The sequence below is a fragment of the Zingiber officinale genome, chromosome 8B, assembly GCF_018446385.1.
Source record: "Zingiber officinale cultivar Zhangliang chromosome 8B, Zo_v1.1, whole genome shotgun sequence".
Classification (NCBI taxonomy): Eukaryota; Viridiplantae; Streptophyta; class Magnoliopsida; order Zingiberales; family Zingiberaceae; genus Zingiber; species Zingiber officinale.
Window position 1 is genome coordinate 104928328 of NC_056001.1, and position 9508 is coordinate 104937835.

A 9508-nucleotide genomic window follows, 5' to 3' on the forward strand; every position below is an offset into this window, starting at 1 on the left:
TTATTCATTCGTTTCTCACATCCCTTCTCATCACCATAAAGCGCAACATAAAGATGATGGTAAATGAATATCAGACCTCCAGCAAAGATATTTTTTAAAATTTTACAGATTTACCATCTAAGCTTAAATTACTATTCTACGAAAGACAGGAAACAACAAGAACAAAATTGCCAAACAACTGCTACTAAAGCACACATAAAACTGTGTTAGAAGAGGAATAAATATTCAATAAATCACACTAGAGCAAATCATTCCTCAAAGAGTTCCCCATGGTTAGTTAAATCAAAAATACAACCTTTAGAATAAAAAGTATTTGAAATTAGATATCTTAAAGATTGGCATTACCTCAAGTATGGCTGAGTGCGAACTCCGAAGCCCACATGTTTGCCTCCCACTATCAATAGGACAATAAAAAGAAAATAAGTCACAAAGCAATGGTTCTAAGGTCTACAATAAAAACAACATCAACAAAAAAAAAACGTGAAATTATTTGGTTCAAGGTTTCTAAGATCAAAAGTGTTATATAGCCAACACAGAACAATTAGACCAAATTATAACCAATCTGCAAAGGAGATAAATTGACAAGTAATTTTATTAACACATAAAGCTTTTACAATTTCATAATACAAAGAGAGACTCTATTACAATGTTTATTTTCAGTCAACCTAGACACAAACATTTGTTTTCCAACACTTTTACAGTCAAAAGGAGTCAGTTGCAATGAATTTAGAAAGAATTGCAAGGGATGACAAGCAATTGACTGAACAATTTAAAATACCACAATGGTTCAATCTTAAACTAGATTGTATGAGATTTTAGTACATTGATTCACATGGTCAAATCTTAAACTTGCAAGAGTTTCTACAGTTTTGGTGACATATCGTGTTGTGTTAATATCATTTTGATATTTATTAATTCAATTATTGATGATCACATGACTAACTTATTAATTCAATTATTGGTGATAACATGATTAACTTTACTTAGTATAAGTTGTAACTTTTAATTAACTATTTTACTATGATTAACTATTTTACTATAATCTTGGCTAGGGCTGTAAACAAGCCGAGCCGAGCCGAGCTTTAGGGGTGTTCAAGCTTGTTTGATAAGGTAACCGAGCCGAGCCGAGCTTAAAATGAACCAAGCTTTTGAAATGAGTGTTCAAGCTTGACTTGGTTTATTTTTTATGAGCTTGAGCTTGTTTGAAGCTTGACTTGAGCTTGGTTTATTTAGATGTTATCAAGCTCTCAATTCAAGCTTGGTTTGAACTTGGCTTGAGCTTGGTTCGTTGAGATGTTATCAAGCTCTCAATTCAAGCTTATTTAATTATTTGAAATTTTTAGTTGTTTGATTGATTATTGAGCTTGATAATTTAAATTTATTTATTTATTTATTTATTTTATTTTATTTTATTTTATTATTTATTTAACATATTGAAAAGAGTTTTATTAATAAATACAGTTCGTGAACATTGTTCATGAACGTTGTTCACGAACATTATTCACGAACGTTAACAAGCTGAACACATATGTGTTCAAGCTTGTTTGTTTAATTAATCTTATGTATATTGAACGAACATAAACAAAGCTCTTACCAAGCCGAACACCAAGCTTGTTCACGAACGCTTGACATTTACAACCCTAATCTTGGCGGAAAACACTAGAAGGGAAAGGTTTTAGGCTTAGTAGAATGAAGACATAATATATGAAATTTAAGTTTAACAATATTAGACATTATGAAATAATTGTTAAGATAAGAGATGACAAGTTGCCCGGAAAGATTTAAATATTTAGGATCTTTTTTGCAAAACGATGGAGAGATTGAGAGAGATGTCTTACATAAAATACAAATAGGATGGTTGAAATGGAGAAGAGCGTCAGGTGCTCTAAAATTTAAAGGAAAGTTCTACAAAATCGCGTTAGACCTGTTATATTGTATGGAGCTGAATGTTGAGCTATAACTTGAGTACATGAGCAAAAGATGCGAGATGAGAATGTTAAGGCGAATGTGTGGACATACGAGGATGAACAGAATAAGAAATGAGAGCATTAGAGAAAAAATCGGAATTGCATCTATTGAGAGAAAATTCCGAGAAACACATTTAAGATGTATGGGAATGTACTTAAACGACCAATAAATGCTCCAATTAGGCGATGAGAAACTATGACAAACACGCATATCAAACGAGGAAGAAGAAGACTAAAAACAAATTTGGTTAGCAACAATAAAACAAGATAAAATAGAGGAAGATAAAAAAAAACACTTAATTAGCAACAATAAAACAAGATAAAATTTATTTAAATATAGATAATGATATAATAGGAGATGGCATAAAAGGATCCATAAAGTCGACCCAACCTAGTAGGATAAGGCTTGATTATTGTATAATTATCTATTGATAGTTATAATTGATTATTTACTTTTTATTTGCTAACAGTCGACTTATAATTATAATTTAGTGACAGTTACAAGTAAATATTTGCTATAAAATATAATACAAGTAAAAAATTTACACAATGGCTATTTAACAGTAAATTATCTTGACCCTAATTACTAATTAGCTTAGCATACCTACAAATTACTAACCGTAATTAAGTTGTTAAATAATTTATAATAAATAAATTAACATATAATTTATTACACCCAATTTACTAAGTTAAAGTTTATATATTAACAAGTTTATTAAGTAAATTATTTGCTATAAATTATAATAGTTTATTAGCACTCATGAGTTAGATACTGAGGCCCATCCACGACTTCTGCAGACTCACAACACTGAAGGCCATCAATGACTTTCACATACTCATGATGTGGACATTGGTGTTCAAATCAGTGGCAATGGCCTCAAGATCTGCACAAGTAGGAGCTAAAACCATGCACATGATCACCTGATTCCATCCTCCATGTTCATCTAATTGATTCCTCTGTGGGCTAACGATGATTCCTTTGTAAGTCAATGAGACAAAAACCTTCTCCTACCAAGATGGCCCTCTTCTACAACCAAAATAAACATAAAACTGCACCGTAAATTTGTGAAATAACTCTCAATCATAGATAGAAATCTCAAGTTGCTTAATCCCATGTTCTAGTAATCACATGGAAAAGTAAATCTCAATAGCAATGTGACTTGAGAATTCTGTTCATGGTGACCCTAGTATAAGGTCAAGGAGAAATTTGATATAACTGTTAATCAATGTCCAATGCATAGTTGTTAAAGCGACAAGTGAAATTTTCATTGATTAAACAAAATCATTAAAATTATCTAACTTGGAATAGTAAATGCTGAATATATCTAAATGAAGATAAAATAGAAGCTGAAATACAGGATAAGCATCGTAACGGAATGAGAAAAGAACAGTTAGGTTTTGTTTCTATGAAAAATTACCTAGAACAGAACTCCAAAGTAAAATGGCAAAACTATTTTATTTTATCTAGATAGAAGCTAAAATACCAGATAAGGACAGCAAATGGAATGAGAAAAAAAAATGGATAGGTTTTTGTCTCTACCAAAAAATTACCAACCTTGAAACTCCTCCAAAAGAAAAAGGCAAAACTGTTTCACCATGTAGTGCTAAAATCCAGCGAATTGGCCTACTAAACAAGACCTATATGTGAAAAAAGTTCAATATCTTAAAATGAATTGGAGAATAAAGTATATGGCATGAGGCATGAAAATAGAGTATAAACAAGGTTTCAGGTAGCATAATAACAATTTTAAAAGATGGAGAAGAAGTGCCTAGACAGAAATCAGAAAATCCATGATAAAAAAAAAGATTGTAAAAAATAGAATTCCAAAATTAACCATACATATGCAAGCAGATTTTATCCATAAAATATCAGACGACAAATATGTATTGAATGGCCTGAATGAATGGCTCCCTCCAACTTGACATAAATATATCTAATATGTCAAGTAAAGATTTCCAAGACATTGTGGAAATTTAAACGACAAAATACTATGCAATCTAATCAGCACATCAAGCCAATAAATCAAAGTCCAACATTTGTGTAGATTGAAGTAGTCTCTTTACAACATGACTTTTACGAAATTTCATAACTGTGCCATATATTTCAGCCCCAACGCAAGATAAATTTTGTTGATGGCTATGTTAGACCCTGACAGACAGCACAAAACAATATCAAAGATCATTGAGCATGGACCATAACTGTATTTGTAAGTCTAGGTCATCAACTAGCAATGATATAGACTACAGAAGCAGAACAAATTCATGTTTTCAACCTCAAATAATACCCATAGTTTGCTGTTGTATTATCGCAGTATAGTTGAAATTAACTGCTCTTCAATGTAAGAAGCATTTAAATTTTTGGTTGGAAAATCTCATTGTTGGACCAGTAAAGAGCTGAAATTGGCACCATGACATATCACTCTTACGAGAAATAAAAAAAATCAAAAAGTGATTAAAACAAATAAATTTTTAGTTTTAGTGTATAATATGCATCGATATGGAACAGTACAATTCATATTGTAGAGTGGCTGATCACATTCAGGTATCTTTTCTGTGTACAGGCCATTATAATTCGTAATTATAATTGTTGTTGGTAAAAAAATCATCCTATGTTAAGTAGTCTATAATGAGCTCAGCTTAGCAAGCTTATGCTAGTATCAACTGTAGCACCAAGTAGAGAGAAGGATAACACTAAATATAGAGATATAAGTAGTAAAGCTGTTGTTGTGTTGACACTACTATCACAGTGTTGACCTATGACTTTTGCAAAAAAAAAAAATTTTACATTGCTCTTTATATAATATTTTGGCTCTTGATCAATTACAAACTTAACTCTCTTATGACAGTAGTATGTAAAATAGTGCAAGAAGACCTCAAACCATAACTAAGATGTACTTTTCATGGACCAAATCAAATAAGGAAATGAAATAATCAACACAGCATAAGAGAAACCTAGCCATCAAAGCTTGTAGGCATTTATGACAGTAGTATGCTAGAAATTCAGTAAAGAAAGCATATTGTGCAAAAACTTCATATTGATGTATTTGTTTCGAGATAAACAGATGCGATTATTAGTCCCAATTGCTGAACATAATGTTAAAAGGTGGCATTTCTCACCTGGGAATTCCATCTCATCGATTTTGGAAAAGAAATCAAAGCCAAAATACTTGGTAGACCATCTACTAGAACCTAGTAATGCCAAAAAACGGATTAAAGCAATATTCAAATAGACTCTTGTAGGAAACAACATATCATATTGGTCAAAGACTTCCATATAATGCAATCAGAGATGGAATCATGCCACTGATTGATTCCCAATTTTAGAATATAGGGATTAATGTCATTGGATACAAAAAGCCCCCTTGAGAAGAAATGACACTTAAGACAGAAGAATTGCATAGAAAAGGAACAAAGGAAACAGTCTACATCTCAAAAGTTTGATAATAAAATGAAGTCAGAAGAAAGAAGTTCAAATGTCTCAGAAAACAATATAATTCAATCATTATAGACAAAGCTATGAACCTCAAAAGTGGATTGTTTTGATTCCTTGATCCTAGCATATACATACTCAGTCTTTCCTGCACGACAAAAAAAAAAAAAAAGAGTAACAACAAATAACATTTTTGATTCATTATTGATCTTAAGAAAGCACTACTTATAAGATCTGAATTTGAATAACAAATAAAACCTCAAAGGATTCTGTAAACAGAAACTCCATAGTTAAGCTTGCATGAGTCTCATAAAAGTCATATAAAACTTATTTGACAGGAGACACCAAACCAAGTTCCTTCTAAGGGATTTTTAACACGTACATGTTGCAGTCACCATAACACTGGGTTTTTCCACCATCTCCTCACTCTTTGAAATATGTAAGTTCCTTCCAAAGAATTTGTCAGAAGTTCAAAATGTAATCTCATCATTACAATGGGTTTTTTATCATCCTCTTACCTTTCATTCCCAATAGGTAGGTTATAAAACTTGCACTATTATATTAAAAAATTTAAAAGTAGTTTCACTAACAAGAAAAGAGGCAAGAGAGTATTTAAGATGGATGGGCCTGAAATCTTTATAAGAGAGATATTAGGGAGCTATTAATTAATGTAAAGAAAGAGAGATAACAACGAAGATATCATTACTAGAATATTTAGATGGTTGAAATGGAAAGGAGAGTTTCATTGTTGACTGACATACTGTGTTGAGATACAAGTTGGTCTCGGCCAACATTGATCAACGCAAGGAAAATGATGAAGAAAGGCAGTAAAGAAGAAGATTTTTCCCATCAAGTCTGATTGTTGAATTGTCGATAGGTGTCAATGTCCATGAACACCGGGATTGTGAATGATGTTCGTCACACCTGTTGATCTGGCTTTAATCAAATCAATGGATATTGAGGTAGAATGTAACCTTACCCACTTTGATTCATGACACTCATTGCCCGGCAGGTTACTGCTTCATATCTTCTTTGCGCTCCGAGGGATATTGCACTATATCGTCTTGAGCCGACCTACCCCCCACAGTTCATATACATTGTTTACCTTTTCTAATATTGTTATGGTTTATTGATCTGGATCTGAAGCATTAGTTGAGGTAAGCAGCCTTCCTTTTACAACTCCTAGTACTAAGTTGATATTGCTTACAATGTCAGGTGCTGATCTTGTATTGTTTGATCTAGCATTGTGGTAACAGATCTGTTGTTGGAGTGTTGATTAAAGGTATGTTCAGATGGGGAGTGTAGGTTGGAGCAAACAAGTAGGTTCGAATAGGATGTTGTTATTTGGTCCAGATTCAGGAAGGGAGATTGGAAATGGTTCCTTTTTGTGGTTAAGAGGTGATCCTATAGTCAAGGATTGTTATGAACCACAAACATAAAGTTGCACCAAGTATCAATAAAGAACTTAGGAAAATAATCAGAATTGCAGAGTGTTGTTGATATCACTATATATGAAGATGCCTTTTTTCCATTGGACAAATAAATAAAAGGGACCTTGATGTGAAGGTGGAGTAGAAAGTGGACAATAGATAGATCAAATAATAATGCACACACTGTGAGTGCATAGCATGCATGGGAGACTGACCTTCAAATTTCTTGTATAGATCATCCAGGGTTATGCCATTCTTGCGGCAGAATCCCTTAGCGGCCTGCAACAGAAGAAGAAACTTCAATCCGATAATAATGAATATAGACAAGCTCTGCATTGAAGAAAAGAAAGGAAAATGATAAACAAGAAAATTTATTTGAGCATTGAAAGTTGGCTGTCCATCCTCGAAAAGGTCAGGTAATTGGATGTTTGTTAACATAAACAGTTTTACAATTTTCTGTTTCCAGGTTTGAGAGGAAAAATAAGAAAATTTGAAAGAAAGAAAAAATCACCTTTTTTGACTTCTTGATACAGTGAAAATATAATTTATATGTGCAGGGTATTTTATCTTTCTAAAAAAAAGAATTGCCAATTACTATTACTATAATATATACTATTCAAGATTTCTAGGAAAGCGGAAAACAGTTGTCTTTCAAATACCCTTTCACAAAAGATCTAATAACTAAATGAAGTCTTTTCATCATACAACTCATACATACAAAACTAGCATGTATGATGTTCATTTGAATATTAATCATTAAGATATAGGTGCACAAAACAGCATTTATACACCATAAAAGAAACATTAGTTAAGTTATAGTACTTGAAAGGACATCATAATTGCCAAACAGAAATAGAAAATAGGTGGAACATCAGATGTTGCATGAATTTGAAAATTTTAGCATATTGTCCTTCTTAAGAGGCATGCTAACTAAAATAAGTTAGTAGGAACTGAAGCAAAAGATAGACCTGAGTAGGAGTTCCTTCGGAATCAAATGCCCTTGCTGCTGGAGGGCCTCGAACCTCAATCTCATTCTCTGCTTGCATATGACTCAGACTCTCAGTAAAGACCTGTGAATTGATCCACATGGCGTAATAGTTGTATACTGATTGCAGCATTGTAGGTAATAATTGAGCTGAGCAGAAAGCAGATTATATCAACTACCTGCTTTAATTCGGAAAATGAAATGGTAAATCTTCCTCCATTTCATTTCATATTTAAACTACTAATTAACCTAAGTAGTTTAGAATGGCTTGTTCAAGGGCTTGATCAAGAATAATTTTAAAGATCCAATGTGCTGCTAACAGGTCAGAAAATATTCCTTTGAATATCATAAAGTAGTTAGATCAAGTATTCTTTACCACTTTATTGATAATTGTAGCATGTTTGTTGGAATATCAATTGATCAGCATATTGTAATAGCACATACAACTGGAATGTGAAATGACACATAATTTTGAAACTTTTGTTATACACATTGTATATGTTTGACTGATTGTCATTTTGTGACTGCTTGATGGTCTAGCGATATCAGAAATTATTATATCAATTGCTAAAGCAATAAACAAAACCTTGGAGGTATAGTGATTCAATACCAAGATATGAGTAGAACTATGTTTTAAACATATATGGTATAACAACTTCATTCATAGAATTGAGCAACAGCACCTGATCAGCCAGGGAAGAAACAAATAATGCAGTTTAAACCTTTGCTAGCAAAAGAGGCACAAAGATGAGTATATTCCTGAGAAGTTTCACAAGTATGGTAAAATGGAACAGAAAGCTTTTGACATTCCATTAAAAGAAAGACTAGTAGTTACGAGAGAGAGAGAGAGAGAGAGAGAAAGAGAGGCAGAGGTAAGATGATGTTAATAATCTTCTTTAGATGAGTACAAAGATTTAAAGAAATATGTTAGGTGAATAATGTACTATTTAAATGGAAAAGAATGATGATCCTGATATCATGTGAACAAGATTTTACATAAAATATGATGTTCATTTTTTTCATTTAATATGATTTTTAAAATTGTTATCTTCTACATCTAACAAATTCAGTTTTTTCCAAATTTCATTTTACCTTTTTTAGAATTTTCTCAGCCAATATTAAGTTAATGATGATGGTGATATCATGTGATCAAGATTTTAAATAGAACACAATGTTCATTTTTTCATTTAATATGACTTCTAAGAATTATTATCTTCTACATCTAGCATATTCAATCTTTTTCCAAATTTCATTTCACTTTTTGCCAATATATTAAGTTTTTGCAGCAGCATAATGGATCATCATAAAGAAGTTCAATCCAATCCTAATATTGAATAAAGAAGATAAATTAAGGATATTAACTATGTATAATTGTCTGTATCTTAACCGTGAATAATAATATTGCATAAATGTGTCTATCATAAACACAAACAAAAAAAACAAATTGGGGTTGGCCACATAAACTATGAATATTATCCCTCCATTGACCTATATGCAAGACTATATCACCATAATTCTTGAATATTATAATTATTTTTCCTTAGCTAAACTACTAATGTTTTCTATAGGCTGATATTGATATCTTCAGTCTGAAGGTTACTATATAGAACATATTACATCAACAGAATAGCCAGATAAAAGAATTTAAGCCATCTTACAAGAGATGGTAAACATCAAAAGTTCCAATATCACTTTT

General features: G+C 31.8%; 1 protein-coding gene across 1 annotated transcript in view; it reads right to left on the reverse strand.

Moving 5' to 3' along the window:
* Positions 1 to 7960, reverse strand: part of LOC122016352 (glycine--tRNA ligase, chloroplastic/mitochondrial 2-like) — a 35479-nt gene extending 27519 nt beyond the window's left edge. The window contains exons 1-6 of the mRNA XM_042573621.1: positions 7796 to 7960; positions 7043 to 7106; positions 5490 to 5545; positions 5085 to 5156; positions 3523 to 3605; positions 346 to 394 (exon numbers count right to left, since the gene is read on the reverse strand). Coding sequence (XP_042429555.1) covers positions 346 to 394; positions 3523 to 3605; positions 5085 to 5156; positions 5490 to 5545; positions 7043 to 7106; positions 7796 to 7945 — 474 coding nt within the window. The 5' untranslated portion in view covers positions 7946 to 7960. The remainder of the gene's footprint in view (positions 1 to 345; positions 395 to 3522; positions 3606 to 5084; positions 5157 to 5489; positions 5546 to 7042; positions 7107 to 7795) is intronic.
* Between the last annotated feature and the right edge of the window lie 1548 nt (positions 7961 to 9508).